Genomic DNA, 18,595 nt, shown 5'->3' on the forward strand with positions numbered 1-18,595 from the left:
AGCCTGATCGGTGATACCCAGGTTATCACGGAGACGGTTCAGCAGGATTGTATGCTTGACTGTGTCAAAGGCAGAAGAAAGATCAAGTAGGAAGAGGACAGAGGGAATGGTAGAGTCAAGGTTGGAGAGCGGATGTTCAGGAGAGCAGTTTCCGTGCTTCTGGTAGCTCTTAAGCCGGACTAGTGGTCATGGAGACAGCCAGCAGAATCGGAATGAAGGTTAAACTGGGAGATGGCCAGCTTTTCCAGGAGTTGGCCCAGAAAAGGAGTAATGGAAATTGGGTGATAGTTAGCCGGACCAGAAGGATCAGCTGTAGGTTTCTTGAGAAGGGGATGCCCAAGGGAGTGCTTCAGAGGGGAGGGGAAGGATCCTGAGGCAAAGGAGTGGTTGCAAAAATCGTCAAGGGCCGGAGCGAGGGTGTTAATGTGGTCCTTGATGGTTTTAAAGGAACAGGGATGAACCTATTTTGACAAGGCTTTCTTAGATCGGACTTGTCTAGCGACCTCATCAGGGGAGAAAAGAGGACACGATGAGAAGGGTGCTGAGGGCGGCTGAGGGAGGGCCAGCGATCACTGGTGGAGAAGGGAGAGGAGCCGAAGGGGAGGAGAGGGTGGACAGGATGTCCTAGGTTTTTAAGATAAAGTGAGAGGCAAGGGCATTGCAAAGAGCCTGCGAGGCAACAGTAGGGGTAGAGATTGCAGCAGGGTTGGCCAGCTCCTTGCAGATTTTAAAGAGTTTGGGCGAGTTGTTAGATGCCGCCGAGACACAGGCTTGAATGTGGACTCTCTTCTTGGTGTGGACAGATAGTCGGCATTGCTTTTGAAGCAGGCGACAGGCCAGTTTGTCAGAGGATGAACAAGAAGCCCTCCATTTCCTCTCAGCCGCCCTCCGCTTACGCTTAAGTGTAGCTAGGTCAGAGTCATACCAGGAATTGCACTTGGCTTTGGACTTCAAGCGGATTCTCATGACATGGGCAAGAGCATCAAGAGTATCAGAAATAGAAGATTAGAGAAGAGTTACAACTGTGTCAGGGTTTGAGTCAACCAGAGGAGGAGGGGGGGGGAGAAGGTGGCAGCGAAAGCCTCAACTGACACGTGCTTCATGGGCCGGATCTCCGAGAAGGTAGGTGGCAGTGCTGGGGTAGGCTTGGGGGCAAGAGAGTGAGAAATGAGGAGAGGAGAGGAGGCAGTGGTCACTCCAGGAGAGAGGAGTGGTCAGAGGGAACGAGAGGGGGAGGCCAGAGGAGATCAAGACATCAAGTGTGTGACCTGCAGAATGCGTCGGGCCAGAGGGGAGGATAGAGAGAGAGAGAGAGAGAGAGAGAGAGAGAGAGAGAGAATTGCAGAGGTCGCAAAAGAGCAAAGATGAGGGACAGGGAGAATCGAGATGGAAGTTGAGGTCACCAAGGAGGAGTAGTTGAGTGGTTGAGGCCAGGAGGGAGGAGGAGAGGTCAGCCCACTCGGAGAGAATAGAGGTGATTTGACCAGGGGGGCGATAGAGAGTAGCAACAGTAAGAGAGTGGCTAGGAGAGATTGAGAGCCTACAGACAAGACATTCGAAAGAGGGGTAGATCTGGGTGGGAATGATAGTGGCAGGAATCCACTCAGGATTACACCACCTCTGGGCCAGGTGGATCTCGGTGTGGAGAGGATCTTGTAGCCATCAGGGAGAAGAGTGTCAAAGCTTGTGACAGAGCTGGCCGTGAACCATGTCTCAGTAAGACCGAGGAAATCAAGGTCCAGTTCTTTGAGGAGGTGGCAGATGTCAGAGGAGTGTTTGACAGCAGAGCGAGAGTTGAGAGTGGCAAGATGCAGAAGGTTGCCAGCTTTAAAGACCTTCCGGGGAGGGGTACACATCAGAGGTATGACCTGCGGAGGAGTGGAGGTAGCCTGAAGTGTGGCAGAGGAGGAGAGAGGAGTGGACAAGGTAGCCAAGGAATGAGAGGAAGGGACAGCCGGAGAGGAAATTAAGTTGATGAGGCAAGGGAAACCCCTATCGAAGAGGAGGAGATTGGCCTGAGGACCCTGGACCATCACAGTGCCATTAAGATAGACATTAAGGATGACTCTGGAGGAGTCAAAGGAATCCATGAGGATTTCCCATTGAGTGCCATCATTAATGGGAGATGAGGAGACAGGACAGAGCACAAAGATTGTATGCAGGGTCCATAGATCAGTCGAAGGAACGACAAAGTGGATGTCGGTAAGGGTCTGTCTGGAAGAGGTGCTGGAATAGGTATCAGCGATACGGAGACCAGGGTTAGAGGCCAAGATATCCTTTTTAAACTCCTTCTTACCAGACTTAGTGAGAAGGGAAGAATAGTTGATAGAGAAGCAGTTGGAATAGATGGGAGAAACAGAAAGCGCCATGGGTGGGAAGAGAGAGGAGGCAGAGGGAGGAGTATGCAAGTACAGCTGTATGGAACAGTCACTGGGCTAGCAGGTTACAATCAATGGGAAAAGTTAAATGCAAAATACACTCAAATTTGACTTTCAAGTTAAATGCAAGTTGAAGCCAAGGTTGCAAGCAGCAACACTGTATAATGAAAACTGGAGAGAACAGTTAATGAAGTGTATATGGCAAGCGACACAAATACAATTAAACATCAGATGGGTGATTGAATTTTGAAGCCAAGATACAATACCGTAGACAGAGTGGTCTGGCACCACGTTGGTGCTCATTCGAAAGTCTCTGTTAGGTATCCAGCTGAAAGGTGGCAAATTTGAAGAGGGATGAAGAATTGTGAAATTGAAGTGGTCCTGCAACGGGTCAAGTAAAACCCTGTGCACATTCAAAGTCTTTGATAGTTGATGAAAAGGTGTATTGGAAATTGTAATTAGGCTGTATCCGGCGCAGGAAGACTAATTGAATAATGTGTAAAAAGGGATCTGAGTCTGAGGGGGATCTGAGATCTGAGCCCGACTGAGGGGGATCTGAGATCTGAGCCGTGCTGAGGGGGATCCGGGGCGAGTCGTGAATCACCAGAGAAGTTGGATACAGGAAAATCCTACGAGCATTGTGTTAAAAGGATCTGATCCCGACACAGGGGGATCCGGGGTGCACAGGAATGCACCCTAAAAGTTGAACATTGTATCGAAAGGGCATCTGAGCCCGGCTGAGAGGGATCCGAGGTGAATAGTGAATCGCCTGAGAAATTGAGTACTTGTGAAATCCAAAAGAGGAAAATAACTTATTGTTTGTTTGTTGCATCTGGCCCTCTGAATCAAGAAACTTTGAAAGGCAAAGAGACTTGGGCACGGAAGGCCCTGATGCTACTGTTTGAACTCCACCCTCGTGCTGGAGAAGCCAGAGACTGTGCTAACCTGGAGCTTGCCGCCTTATCCCAAAGGGAGGCCAACGGCCTGAACATCCTGACATATCATTTTGTGAACACTTCTTTCTTTTTCGTAACATTGTTTCCCACACTATTTGTAATTAGAGGTAAGGATTGGCAGTAGGTTTATTAGTATAGGCTTTTTTATTGTGATGAGACACCAAAATAACTGCATTATTATTATTTTTGCTTGCTCCCATCTGTAGCTTTAGGATTCGATAGGCGTTTTCAACCCCTTTTCTAAGTTCAATAAACACCCTTGAACTGTGATCACTTGTGTCTGTCTTCCTGGTGATACCATGCCTTTCTTACAATGCCCTCTGTTTGCATTGTGTTGTGAGCTAGGTGTTACCGCTATAGTTGACCAAACAGCTCTTGGGCCTCTTATGTATTGGGTTTGTTTGTTGCCCAATCCTTAGGTTGGATTTTCAACATTGCTCTCATATTCGTTTTGTCGTTGAACCATCATTCCAGGATTAACTGAGCCAGCAATATTAAAACTGTTTTTTTTTTGTAATCTAGGCCTAAATGAATTTCGGACCCACCCTAGTGGATTAAAGAGAGGTTATATTGTGGTCTCGTGTGGGGGACTTAGCGATGAGAGGCTATGTTGAGCCTTGGAAATCGTGAGGCCTGGCACACTGTTAGACCCGGCTCACTGTGAGACTGTTATTTGTCAACATTTTCCACAGTTTTCCAGCAGCCCTATCTGGCTGTCGTGTCACCTTCCCTTCTTCGGACCTTGTACATGGCGGTTCTCCCAGTGGCAATGTTTACAGCAGGTTGGCACCTTAATGGGTTGTGCTTTCGTGACAACATGTCGAAAGAAATCATATAGTACTTTTTATTATTTTGCACCATTGGCAGTATCTAAGAAAACCAGCACTGCGAAAGCCTACAGTGCTATGGCTATGGGAAGTCATTTGGAGGGTAAATAACAAAATAACACCCACAAGCTGTGCATCCCTCCTCACTGCTCATCTTCCTATCTTTACTGCAATGCAATAGTTTTGGCTTATAGGGGGTGCTTAAATGCCACCTAATAGCCAAAACTAAAAATGGTTGAACCCACGTTCACGCAACTCGCCCATGTTTACGCAACTTGTAGTTAACAGACGAAATCAGCACTTGCAATGTGCCGGTCTATTAAACTCTGGCCCACTTTATTTTGGACCATCGGTTACTAGAAAGAGAAAAATTTTAAGGACATCATCTGAATATTTGTGCACTGTAAATGTTTTTACCATGTATGTTGTATGTTATGTATTTATTATTGCAATGCAGTGGCATTGTATAGCTAATCAAAGTGAATTGATGACGTATACCTTTTGCTGGTATGGGTCTCAGACTTTGATATTAATGCTGTGCTAGTCAGCCAGCTATCTTATTACCTGGCTTTGGGTGGAGGCTGGGAGATATGGCAGTGCATATCTTTGCCCTGACGAGATTAGACAGTATCTCTTAATCTAACCGCGCACCCTGAGCACACCCCTTCTTGCATGTTTATCCAATGTCAAACATCCAAAGTGAGTCAGCTCAGCAGATCTGCCGTAAGAAAACAAACCATGCGTAACCAGGTCAAGGGTTGTTTAGGAGCAGCATGCTGACGTATTGACGTGCCATTTCAGTCAGAATTACACGAGACAAAGGTATTCATAGTGAACATTGTAATAAAATAATAAAACGTGTTCTTCGCTTGCATTCAAATCCTGGCTTGTCCAATTTGTGACTGGGTCTTGTTAATCAGATTTTGCTGTCACTCACCTGAAAAGTATTCATTTAATTGGGCTACGGTGTAAGAGCGATTTAACACCACAGGAATTTGAAACTGTGACCTACTGGTTAATCACAGTTTTATCTACTAGGCCCCCATGATCACACAGTCTATCAAAATGCAATATAGGTTTACGACCCGAGTGCCAGAATTGGTACTTTTATGAATTGCCCACACAACTGATAGCTGAAAACCGTGCAAATCCTGATGTGCGAAAGAGAGCGCATTACTGAACATCCAGACCCAGGCGTGGTCCTTGCAGCAGGTCTGCAGAAAGGCTACATCATATGGGATATCCTCTGGGCTTCTCGAGTAAAGCAATACCTGTCAAGTGGCCTCATGCTATAAAAATCGTCCTCAGTCAGGCCTGTCAATTCGACCGAAGCCTTCTGGATGAGCATGCCTGTAATGGGAAAAGCAAAACTGCAGGCCCAGACTTCGTAAATTCATTTGGCTACTAATGCCGCAGATGACACGTGGGAGGGTGGCAGACATGGTAGAGATATAAGTGGCACGATAAGCTTCAGTCTTGCATTTTAATATCTTTATTAAGGTTTCTAGGTAAAAGTTGAGACAAATATTGCAAAACCTTTGCATTTAAGTTATTGCTAGAAAATGGCCTTCATTAAATAGCAGCCTAAACCTTCATTTTCAATTATATTTTTTAACATGCGTGTATTAGAAATTAAAGAGCTAATTTCACGATGGCTCATGATTTGCTTTTTGTGGCCATCCCATCTGGAGTGTATCCTAATCGTGGGACCATCCATTATGCACCAAGTCAATGCATAACACAGGAGAGGAGAGCCGAGGCATGGCACAATACAGTTGAAATAAGATAAAAGCAGGAGTGTTCACAGCATTCTCTCTCGGGTAGCCACAAGGGAAATCTGTAGACTCAAGTTCAACTATTTTCCCTTCATCAGAGAGTCCCTGTCCTGGGAGTGTGGCACTACAGGTAGGGAAAATAAATATTACAATCTGTGCTCCCCTGCATCCATTGATGACTATATGAGAAAGTCTAGCTAGGTTTTTAATGTCTGTTCTGAGACCAAGTCAACACTTTCTCAAACAATGAAGGCTGGTTTATAAGTCACTGCATTGCCTTAAAACAGAACAGGAGGCATGCTATTCATTTAAAGAATGAGGCCAAAACCATCTCAGCTTTGTGGCAAATGGAGCTTTCCAAAATCTTCCTCCAATGTCCTGCTATCCACTTGCTAGTCCATGTTTGGGGATGCTTGTCGTCTCGTGCAGAAGGGTTGTGACCAAGCAGTTTGGGCTGGACTGCACCTTTTGGGGTAGGACCAAGCCTGATTTGCATATGGTCTTTGACCCTTCTGTAATTAGTTGGCAGGCGTAAGAACTGTGGTCTGCATGGTTGCCCAGAGCAATGCCAGAGGTTAAGATTCATTCTAAATCTTCCAGCCATCACCTCTTTGTGTTTGCTTTGTCACCCCTAGTGGGATGGGTATGCCCAGATGTAGGCCTGTACCTGCTGGGCTCGAGACCCAAGCTTCTCCTCGTTGATGAGGCCCAACAAGGCCGAAACATGTCTGGCGATGCTTGTGGTCTCGTGCAGAAGGGATGTGACCTAGCAGTTTGGGCTGGACTGCCCCTTTTGGGGTGGGACCAAGCCCGATTTGCATATGGTCGTTCCCCTTTTGTAATGGCTTGGCAGGTGAAGAGTGATGGTCTGGAGGGTTGCCCAGAGCAAAGTCAGATTTTAAGATTAATTCTAAACCTTCCAGCCATCACCTCTTTTGTTTTGCTGTATCCACTTGCTAGTGACTGGAGGACTCAGATCTGCAGCACCCTTGGTACGGGTAATAAACATCCCAGCACACTGGTGACCACTAAATCAGTTAACTCGACAGCACTCACTAGCCATTGCTGATTGGGCTGGTAGAACAAATATACCTATGTAAATGTGCCCTTCTCATATAACTCTAAATTGTCCAATAATTACCCATTTAAAAGGATACCACTGGTGTATTTCCAATGTTGGAGCTCACGAATATTCATAGATAGGAGACTTCAGGAATGAGTGTCCAATTGGCAACTTTTCAGATCCAGAGCTTACCGAAATAAACATGGCAGTCTTAGGGGCAGTGTTAGGCAACCCATTCATTATCCCAGGCCTTCCCGCTTTTCAGTAGATGATGTCCATATTATGCTTTTTTCAATTTCTTAGAGAAGGGGTCTGCAATCTGAGACTCTACAGATGTTTTGGACTATGGCTCCCACAATCCCTCACTATAGACTATGCTAGCTAGAGCTGATGGTAGTTCTAGTCCAAAACATCTGGATAGCCAAAGGTTTCAGACCCTTTCCATAAACTGATAAGTGCATAGCAAATGAATCCCTTTCGTGCAGGGAATAAATCAATGTTCATTTGAAACTCCCATGCATTGATTCATGTGGACTTCTCACCCTTGCTCTTGAGGCTGTAAATCGGAGTGGTTGTCATGCTTCCTGAACGGGGTCGGGCTTCAGTCCTTACTGGTCTTGGATGTCCTTGTTCGGGCAGGCTATCTGCCATCTCGCTCTGGAGCTGTGCCAGGTCATGTTCTGAGAAGGAACGGTCGCGCTTTAACGGCAGAGGAGAGCTGGTGACCCTCCTCATCTCGGCACTGGGCGACTCTTCTTCCTGTAAAACCATGAGCATACTTACTAGTTATATAAAAAGAGTCACTCTGGGCGGAATTCAAGAGACACATTGAGAGATCCCGAAATGTGCATCGCGCAGATGCACTATGAGAGTCACATTTGAATAAGCCACATGACTCTCAAGTCAAAATGATGGCTGATGTTCCACTGAACAGAACATTTTCGTGGAACCTTTTTCCATATTACTTTGACGTTCTGAAAAAAACCTGGCTGGGTTTTTGTATAAAATCGAAGACTAGATATATTATAAATAAATTGATTTCTAAGTACCATGTTAGTTACTTTTTCTTGGACCCAAGAATGTTGAAAGTCACATTTTCTAAATCACACGTATCATAAAAGCCCCAATGTGTATACATCAAGGATCATAAGAATCAAGATTTCTATAGAGCCCCATCATCAAATCATTTATATAAAATGGATTAATAATTTTTTTTAATCCGAGGGTATTTATCACACGCATCATAGTAGTTACATTTTAGTAAACCAAAACACCATCAAAGCCCCAGGATCTTGAGCAGGTTGAGGTTTACGTTAGGTAGACCCACACCCCTTTCAGGACAGAATCTAAAGGAACATGCCTCTCACAGGACAGTGATGTGATCCAAAGCAACACAGCGATCCAAGGTATCATGTTCCAAGTTATGTATTTTATGGAAGTCTCATTATAGCCTGTCCAAGTATTGTGATGACCACATTATGGATATGCCAAGAGTTGTGACTTGTGATGAGGCCTAACATTGTTGGAGTCACGTTAATGGCGAAGTGCTGACATGGGTTTGTGCATTTGCAGGTGTCCTATGTCATTACAATATTGAAAGTGAGTGTGTCTGGACGTTAGTTGTCAATAGATATCACAGGGCAATATGAGGCATGAGATGACCCATAACAAGTGAGTGGGGGCATCTTTGTATGTCTGTGTGGGCTGAAGGTTTAGAGCAGGGTGGTTGTGTATGTCAGTGCCTGTATGTGACAAGAGAGAAAACAAGGCCATGATTGGTGATCATATGTCTACTGTGAAGATTAAATACAATGACTGTACAAGGATGCAACATTGCTTGCAATGGAGCACATACCTATAGACAAGGAAGACCATCAGTGCATGAGAGACAACTTGCAATTGAGATAGTTTGCCTACGGCACACTGACGTTTATGTAATTCTCAACCTATGTATGTTTCGGTCTGTAATGTGCTCAAATGCTAGACCGTCTTGAGGGGATAGAGGGCGCTATGGTTCCCATGAGACTTGCATTTATTTTGCTGGTACTTTGGTGATATCCCAACATTTACAATGAAATATATGAATACGTCAAGTATCGATCTACACTTCTCATTGCGGAAGGAACTTTATACCTATTCTATGTTCATACTAGGGGGTAGTTATACCACCTACCTAAAGGAGAGATCGTTCCTTTTCCTTATAACTACCCCCTTTACAGACCTGAAACATACATATGTTGGGAATTGCATACAGCATAGAAAACTTTGTGTTCAAGAAAATTAGAAATCACATGCACCATAAAATACAGTGTTAAGAAAATTGAGAAGGAAATGTGTATTTGTTGTACTAACTGGTGATTGGGATTAAATAATAGCTTTCGGGTAGATACGAAGCACACCAGGGTGTTTTGGGTTATTAAGTCGGAAATTAAATATTGAAAAAATGTTTTTGTTGTGGTTTGTTTTGTCATTTGTAACCTCATAAGTGTAAGAATCCATGCACTCCCGAATGGGCAATCTGTTTTTTAAAAAAATGTATATTGTTAATAAAGAAATGATCTGGTTTGATATAATTCTATGACCTTCCGACAAAGAGTGATATGTAACTTCAAGTTAGGAAGGAAGATGTTTACACAGGTATAGAAGTATAAGAATACTAGAATGTTCCAGTTGCTACCTGTGAAAGTATTACTGGAAGCCCTCTTCTGTATAATCCGAGGTGGTTCAAGACAAAATGCTCAAGAACCTTGGAGAAGTGGGGGAGTAGAGAGGTGGGTATATTGTGTGCAGGGCTATTGCGCCCAGCTGGGCAAAACAGTGACCAACTTGTAGCAGGCTGGGAAGGTCTCCAAGGCGAGCAGTAGGTTAAAGAGTGTTGGTAGGTCAAGCTGAGGAGGAGAAAGAGTGGGGTGAGGTCAATGTGGAGTGAAACAGCAAGATGGATAGTGATATTCAAACTGAGCAGCCATTTCCAAGCTGAAGTGTAGGACGGCCTGTTAGGGGGGTGTGATGAGAGAAGGAGGGAGACCTTAAAGACAATACCTGACTTGGGTGTGGACATAGTGCAAAGGAGTCAGGTTTGAATGCACTTTTGATCTGTAGGAGGGAGCAGAGGAGCTAGAGTGAAGAGGGAAGCAGATACAGTCAATTTGAATGATGGTGTCGTCCGATGGAGAGGGATAAATCGGGGCTGCAGGAGTGTTTAGGGATGGGGAGAGGAAGACGAGGTCAAGTGAGTTGAAATGATATTATGTAGGCTTGTAGGGAAGCGCAACCGGAGAGTGATCGGAAAGATGCAGTGAAAGTGAAGTCATTGAGCCTTGGTCATGTTCGGGACATTTAAGTTCCTCTTGAGCGCAGCAGGACTTCAGATTGAAGGCCTTTGAGTAGTAAGTCCACATCTAGAAAACACCTGTACATTTAGCATGGTACATTGAACTTTAATTCTGGATGGCAAAAGCAGTTTCCCATTCAAGAAATGAGGCCTAGTCAGTGCATTGCCAAAGGTACATGATTGTGATATACTTTCCTTTGATGTCACCTTCTGTGAAGTTGCTAATGTTGCTCCATGGGACCAAGGTTGGGCCTCACTATTTGTTTCCGTAAGCTCTAAAAGTTGGCAGCTCTTAAAAGTGCTAGCAAAGTGCAAACAGAAAAAATAATTCAATACAATAGCCAAAGCTGTTGGCTTTGTCAATCAGTGTTTCATTCATTCCCCCAAAGTCTTCACTATGTATTCTCACTGCATCTGTCTCCTCATGCTCACCTCACTTCCAAACAGTAATCCTGTGCTTCTCCGACCTGGCTCCCATGCACCTTTCCTTGCCTCCTCCACCGGAGCACTCCGTACCATAGTTCATTGGTATGCCTATGCTATCTGTTCACTATTTTCTATTCCAATTAGGACAGAAAGGGGACTTTGGGCCTCATTACGAGTGCAGCGGCCCCAGTAGGCAGACTTTTCACAGAATCAAAGGCACCGTTAGCAACGGTGCTGGTGCTTCCGTCTCCCCACTCCCATCGAGTCCTATGGGACTTGATGGGAATGGGGGGGTTACAAAATCCAGCACCTGACTTCCCGCGCCACCGGGACTTGTAATGTCCCGGTGGTTCCGGGAAGTCAGGCGCCAGATTCGGTGTTACGGGGGTTGGCGGGAACCTTGTAATTAGTCCCTTTGTGTCTGTCTGTCACTCGGATTGGCCTGGTGTGGCAAAGTCCCATGCTTAAGGTTAGAGTATGGGCTGGGGTCTCAATGCAGTTTATGGATCACCACCCACTCTAGTGATGTGGGATCTTGCAGACACCCCAGCCCATCCCTAGCCTTGTTTCATACCCCCTGTAGTACCCCAAAAGGCACCAAGCAGGATAATAACAAGTCCGTAAATATTCCTGGTGGTCAGCAGGCCTGCAAATGTGAGTGTCAGATGAGCAAGTCCTGCCTGCAAAAATAGTTGATTTGTTCAAAGACTCCAATATATAAGTGTTGCTCGTGGTACTGTACGTGATCCCTGTGTGGTACAGTTTGGGGGCCGTGTGACAAAGAGAAAGCCAACATCACACCATGCCATATAGTGAGGCCAAAGCCTGATCCACCAGCTGGCGGTAATGACTTTAATCTATGGTCTAAATCCAAGATGGTGGATGATGCTTAAATAGTCATGGGTCGCAGAACTGCTATGTGTACTGCTGGCACATGACTCCCAGCTGAGAGAGTTGAGGTTCAAATACCTACTTGCCTATCCTCAGGCATAGTTTCATGTTCTAGGAACCTGTGGATCCTCACCCCGTTAGGGATGCTGCAACCTGCACTGAGGGAAAATAAACAAAGTTATTGGGAAGAGAACAGTGTAAGAGCTAAGGGAGTGGAGAGGGTGTGCATGCAAGGGGGTGTGGGCAAGTAGCAGAGTTGGCAGCTGAGAGTGATAGGTGGAGAAAGGAGGCAGAAAGGCAGGGGTGTAGACAGGGTAGGGCCTGAGCGGGCAAGGCCCACCCAAATTCTGTAAATGCCCACTCAGCAGCATTGTGTGGGCATTTACAGATGTTAATGTCACTGCAGTGGGCCCAACTACATTAGCTTCAGTCCCCACTTTTCAGACATTCCTGGCTACGCCTCTGCAGATGGTAGAAAGGAGCAGAGAGGGCACAATGTAGAAAGGAGATGGAAGGAACAGTAGAGAGAAGAGACTGTAGAAAGGAGACCGAAGGAGCACTGGAGTGAGGTGGGTGAAGACAGGAGGGGGAAGGAGGATCAGATAGAGAATCATGGAGAGAGCAGGCAGAAGGAAGAAGTGATAGGGAAGCATGGATAAAGGGGGTGACAAGAGTGTAAGGGGGAAGGTAAAGGTGGAGCAGGGATGGAAGCAAGACCAGAGGAGAGGAGAGAATCAGCACTTGGGAGACGAATGGAGAGGAATAATAGAGGTGAAGAGATGTGAGGCAAAGGGAGGAGACAGGTGGCGGGCAATGAGGAGGCAACAGACGTGGAGGGCAGAACAGAGGGACAAGAGAGAGGAGGAGGATAGGACCAAGAAAGGAAATACCAGAAAGAAGCTGGTGTAGAGTGTGGAAAAGGGTCTCTGGATGCTTGGTCCCCAACACATCATTTAGTGGAAGAAAGAGGTTGTCCATCAGAGGAATTCCTGGTGATAGCAGCTGAGTCATGTCTTACTCCAAGGGGAAGGAGAAAACAATCCTACCACTCAAGAGCCTGACGCTATACAGCCATCTAGACTAATTCACACACCATGCATGGGAGTGGCAGATCTTTGCACCAATCCGAGAAAGACAAAGCAACATCCTGAAGAAGTAAACCAACTAAGTCAAGGAAGACCCTGTAAGACTTTCGACGAAAAACCCCAGTCTGTTAGTGACTGTTGTCCACTAAGATGTTGCACTTTCTGAAAATGAAAAGAAAGGGAAGGACCAAGGTTCGTTGTCCTAACACACCCCGGTTTGTTTTTACATCCACCTGTGACCGCAGTCAAAACGAACCCCATGGCATTTTAAGTTGTCCTTAATATACTCATTTTATTAAAAGTATAAATATCATGCAGAAGCATTAACAACAGAAATTTAATTTGCAGCCAAATGATTGTGTAAGGAGAATTCTGTGGTTGGCTACTGTTTAAGAGAACTGTATTATACATTAACCAAACAGATAGTAATTTTCCCCAGGGCATTCCATGGTCTTTAGATTTTGTGCAGCTGCTGACACTGGGCAACTCTACGGGTGTTGCCAATGCTTTCCGGTGCCAATGGATTTAACAAACAGGGCGTGATGTCTTACTTCTGAAATGTTCATCTCCTCCATCTCTGCCAATGTAGGTGCCTTGAGCAAAACCCTCGGCCGCTGGCGCTGGCCACTTGGCTCCGACAGCGAAAGGTTAATGCAAGACGTGGACTTGATGTCACTGGTGCAGGCATTCACGATGCAAGGCAGTGAGCCGAACCCTGCGAACCCTGGTGGAAGAAAACCAGGCAGTCACTAAGAGAACAAGAATAGTCTGGCAGTCCATAACTATCTAACTATGTCATTCAAGTCAGTATTCACAGGCAACTACAGAACAATATTCACTCGAGCCATCTTAGTAGGACTTTCTGCCAACAGAGTCACTTATTGAGTTTTAATAAATAGCAGGTGAAATAACTCAGTCCAAGGGTGAACGAGTAGTTCCTCCAACAGTGTCAGTAGGGAATCGGGGATTCAAAACGTTCAACTGTGGAGTCCAAATCAAGAGTCATAACTTCCTGGGGCTCTTTTCTGCCCGCCATTTTAAGCACTTACTACCCTGTCACAGCAACTAAGAACAGGCCAGCACTGCCTTCACCATTCAAGTATGGAAACAGCAACCCACATCCACCCTGACCTTTGTCACTTTCTACTATTCTTGTATCAGAGGCGTACAAGCCCAAACAGTGACTTCTGCTTCTCCCACTCTTAGAATATTCCAAAATGTATTTCTCTTAGTGTGGCCTCAATCTGAGTTGGCCACCTGTTCTTTGGTGCTGTGATCCTCTCTAAATAGCAAGTTCCGCTGTACTGGAGCAACCTGTGTAACTCTGGTAGCAGGAACCCGCTCCCCTTTGCCAAAGCGCCTCACTCGCAGCATCTTCTGGGAATCCAGAAATGCCAACCTGTGCTGCACCAGTGTACAGATTAGACACAAATTGATTTTGATGGTGTAAATACAGCTAACCCCTTGCCGCCATGATTCTCTTGATAGAGCCATTAGAGTATGGCGGACAGTACAAGGGTTCAAACATTATTTTTAAACAATCTGTTGTAATGTCTAAGACTAAATTTGCGATGCGCATACATACTCAGCTCATGCTTTCCTCTGGATTTGTTCGGCACAGCTCTTGATTTTCTGTGCCCATTCTTTACCCATGTTTTAATATTCCTCTGCTCATGCCCAATTTATATCAAACTGTATTCAGTTCATCATATGCTCGCCTTTCGATTAGTTAGGCTCATGCTTTTCTTAGCGTGTGCATTATCCAACGTACACTTCCCTTGGCTCATGCTTTCCTCATCATATGTTTCCCTCAGCTCCTGTTTTTCTCTCTGCTTATCCTTAACTCTGCTTGTGCTCCTTTCTGCTCATGTTTAGTCTGTTTATGCACAGGGCTGGATTAACCATCCATGAAAAGGTTCACATGCACGAGGCCCCCCTAATCACAAAGGGCCGGCCTGATGCAGTTGAATTTCACAACTTTGCTTTTAATTTTTTACCTTCAGTCGCACTTATGTTTGTGAGGCATCCCAATGCAGTTATCTGCTATTAGAAACATGTTCAGTTCATTCGATATTTTTTTGTGAACTGATGCAACTGTGAGCGGGTTGTATGCTGTCATGATCTGTAGCACTCAACTTTGGTGCAAACAGAATGAGTATTTTCTCTTAATGTGATGCTTTAAGTGCAAGAGAGGCTTTTAATATGTCATAAATTGCGCAACACAAGACCACATAACTTTACAGCACATATCTGAAAAGGCAAATAGAACTATTTAAAAGGAACACTTTCCTCTTTTTGTACTTTTCATGCGAACTGGGATGGTACTAGAGACAGACGGCACACTTAAAGGCATGTTTCTTAGAAACATGCATCATGCTCCGCTTTCATGCAATTCATCTGGCTGTAGCAGTCAATACCTATGCTGTCACATTCCCAAAAGAGCTATGGAGAAGAAAGTCTGTCTCTGCCATACATATTTTCTCACTAAAAAGGTCAGCCATTTTATGGTTTCAGTTATAAAAATTACATCCATTTAGTTTGTGTGACATTGTTAGTAAATGAGTTTTGAAGCAATGCAGATTACAATTAGTTCAAGACATGCCTCAACGTGGCATAGTAGGGAATCTTGTAACGAGCTTCTAGCTTAGCTGTGGTTCACAACTGCGCCAAAACATGGAAAACGGTCGGCAGGCCTACTGGAGGAGTGTCCCCAGGGCTGTTTCCAGACAACATAGTACCCAGAGCAAAAACCTTGAATGCGGCCCTATAGTGGGAACCCTATACTGAAACATCTACCTAGTATTATAAAATCACTGCAATATGAACAAAAGCTAGTTTTATTAACTTGTAATGAATGTACTTAAAAGTAATCAGTAAAAACAGCAAAGACGACAGGCAGCAATATTGCTTGCAAAAAAATAACTTTTATTATTATTAGTATAACTCAACCATTATGTCTTTTTATAAATTTCTATAGATGTTTATGCCAAATAAAACATTTAAATCGGAAACACCATGATAAAATCAAAGGAATACACTGCAATTACATTATAGTGCATGGAAGAGGGCCTCAATATCATCCCAGAATCAGGTCGTGTCATTTCCCTGCAGATATTTACTCGACAGTTCATTGTAATCCATCTTATGCTCTCTCTCTCTCTCTCTCTCTCTCTCTCTCTCTCTCTCTCTCTCTCTCTCTCTCTCTCTCTCTCTCTCTCTCTCTCTCTCTCTCTCTCTCTCTCTCTCTCTCTCTATATATATATATATATATATATATATATATATATACATATATATAAATGCCTGCAGATAATAACCAGAGCTCTGTGTCACAAACTTCCTGAGGGTAGCAACATAAAACCAGGCAATACGCCAAGCATGCACGCGTTGACAATTCCAATTGAACTTTTGATCTATATCTACCCCCAGGTAGCTATAAGGTGTGACTACATCCACTGACTGCTCATCAATCCTCCATTTATATAGGGTCTTTTTTTACCAATATGGCTGTCTTTCAACACCATGATCTTGGTTTTGCTGGTATTGATCTTGACATTATTTTCCCTAGTGTAAGTGGCTTGGAGATGCTATTTGCCTCTGTAGGCCCACAGGAGTGGCATCAAGAATGATCAAATCATCATCATAGCCAATCCACTGAGTTTTATCATCTCCTAATTTAGGTGGAAATACTTCATATGAGTTCAGACTCAATGGTAAATCCGCATGATGCAGTTTAAAACGGGTCGAGACCAATACACAGCCTTACTTAAGTCTGATGCACCTAGAGAAGGAATTGGTTACGTGGTATTTTTATGCCATAGCATATTCATATTAAGTAGTCCCATCGGTATTGCCCACCTCTGCAGTTTTTTCCACAGCCGATTCCAGAGCACCGCTACACTGAAGCGAATATAGGGGGCATATGCTTCTTTTATACTCATAATCACAGCTAGTATATTAGTCGGTGGATTAGCCCTTTTGGAATGTTAATGTTCATGTTAAAGGATATTTGTACCACGCACTATCACTATCGGAGTGGTCCCCTGGCACTCTGGAAGATCCGAAAAGGAAAGGGGGTGGGGGTGAAGTTAGTGGGAACTATCAGGATAAGTGCAGGAGAGCAGTGATGTGCTGTTGGCAGCTTCAGTTTGGTTAACACCGTTCGCTGAGCTTGGGGGTGCTTTCCGGTCGGCAGCTGTTGTGCGAAACTATGTGTGGTTTGTTTTGTTGTTGCAGTGTAATGAGGTTTTTGCGGTTTGTTGTGCTTTAGGGTTGTGGTTGTGTTTGGTTAGAGTTTGAGAGGTGTATGCAGAGGGGTGAAATTGTTAGTGGGTTGGTTATTCGCCTTGCTATCTAGAAGTGATATGTGCTAAATGTCCACATTCTTTCTAGATGTGGCACTTGAATATCTCTGCATTTCTATCTAGATCTGGCAGTGGCTAATATTCACAATCCTTCTCTATATGACACATGCCATTATTCATAATTATATCCAGATGTGGCACTGGCCCACCTTCAAAATCCTATCTAGATGCAAAGAAAGCCAGCATTCACAATTATATCTAAATGTGGCATTGGTAATATCCCAATGCAGTCTAGATGTGGCACTGGCCGACATTCATAATTCTGTTTAGATGGGACGCAGGCTAACATTCACAATTCTATCTAAGTGTGGCACTTGCTAACCTTCACAATCCTATCTAGATGCGACACAGGCTAATGTTCACAATTCTAACTAAATGGTACTTGCTATCATTCACAATTCTGTCTGGGTCCGGCACAGGCTAATGTTCATAATTTTATCTAACTCTGGTTCTTGCTAACATTCACAATTCTATCTAGATGCGACGCAGGCTAATGTTCATAATTCTATCTAAGTGTGGCATGTGCTCACATTCACAATTCTATCTAGTTGTTAAGCAGGTTAGTGTTAATGTCCTGGTCTGCTATGGTCCAGGGCAGGTAGAGTGGCAGGGCTTCTGGAGTAGAATGATTGCTCTACTTTCCACCCAACCCAGGCCACACCTACCTTAACGATTGCTGCTGGTTGAAGGCTGGCCGCTGGCCTCCCCTGATGACACCTACAGACACAATCTGGAGCCGCCTCTGTGGGAGCCGCCCTTTGCCTTGGACCCTTAGCTGCGGCGGCTTCATGGGCAGAGGGCTGCCCTGGGAAGGTCAGTTATGACCAGGTGGACGTACCAATCAGGGGAGGTGGGAAGGGGAGGGCGGGACTGGGAGAAAGCCAGACACAAACAAAGGACTACAGCCCACGGACTGCACACTCTACATGCAGGCCAGCACAGAAAAACAGGGTCAGAAGCTACAGAAACACAAGAGAAACCCATCACAATAGCACAAATTGGTCAGAAAAACGATTGAAAAAACACTCAAACCGCTCCACTAGAGTACATGAAACAGGCCAAAAACGGATTACAACCAATGTACAACTACTCACTGAGCATCAACCAGCCCCTAAAGCTGCTTCCCAAGTGGTTTCCCTACCAGATACTTCAAGATTGAAGACTGTCTTGTTTTAGGGAAGGATGTTGTAGGTCTCCATCAAATCTATGAGTTCTTGTGAAATGATTCTGACGACTATCTTAGAGGAGGCACTGTCTAAACCACAATCTCCTAGATCTTGCTGCTGCAAAAGCCTTTATTGCCGTTGTCTAATCTATTTGTGCAATGATTTTGCTCTCAATTAAATGTATAATTTAAATATATTTGTTATCAAATTTACTTTGCTAAAATGTCTTTACACAATCAGCAACAGCACCTGTAACCAAGATGTTCAAAGGGACCCACACATAATTCTTTGTATCATGAAAATGTTGCAACAAAGAAATAATTTTTACTA

General features: G+C 44.6%; 1 protein-coding gene across 3 annotated transcripts in view; it reads right to left on the reverse strand.

Annotated features, from left to right (window-relative positions):
- SPIRE2 (spire type actin nucleation factor 2) overlaps nucleotides 1-18,595 on the reverse strand; it is a 468,191-nt gene that overhangs the window by 66,119 nt on the left and 383,477 nt on the right. For all 3 annotated transcript variants that reach the window (XM_069635566.1, XM_069635565.1, XM_069635564.1), the window contains 2 exons: nucleotides 13,287-13,459; nucleotides 7,542-7,758 (listed from right to left, as the gene is read on the reverse strand). In XM_069635566.1, coding sequence (XP_069491667.1) covers nucleotides 7,542-7,758; nucleotides 13,287-13,459 — 390 coding nt within the window. The remainder of the gene's footprint in view (nucleotides 1-7,541; nucleotides 7,759-13,286; nucleotides 13,460-18,595) is intronic.

Source organism: Ambystoma mexicanum, chromosome 1q, assembly GCF_040938575.1.
Source record: "Ambystoma mexicanum isolate Mex_15411 chromosome 1q, UKY_AmexF1_1, whole genome shotgun sequence".
Lineage (NCBI taxonomy): Eukaryota > Metazoa > Chordata > Amphibia > Caudata > Ambystomatidae > Ambystoma > Ambystoma mexicanum.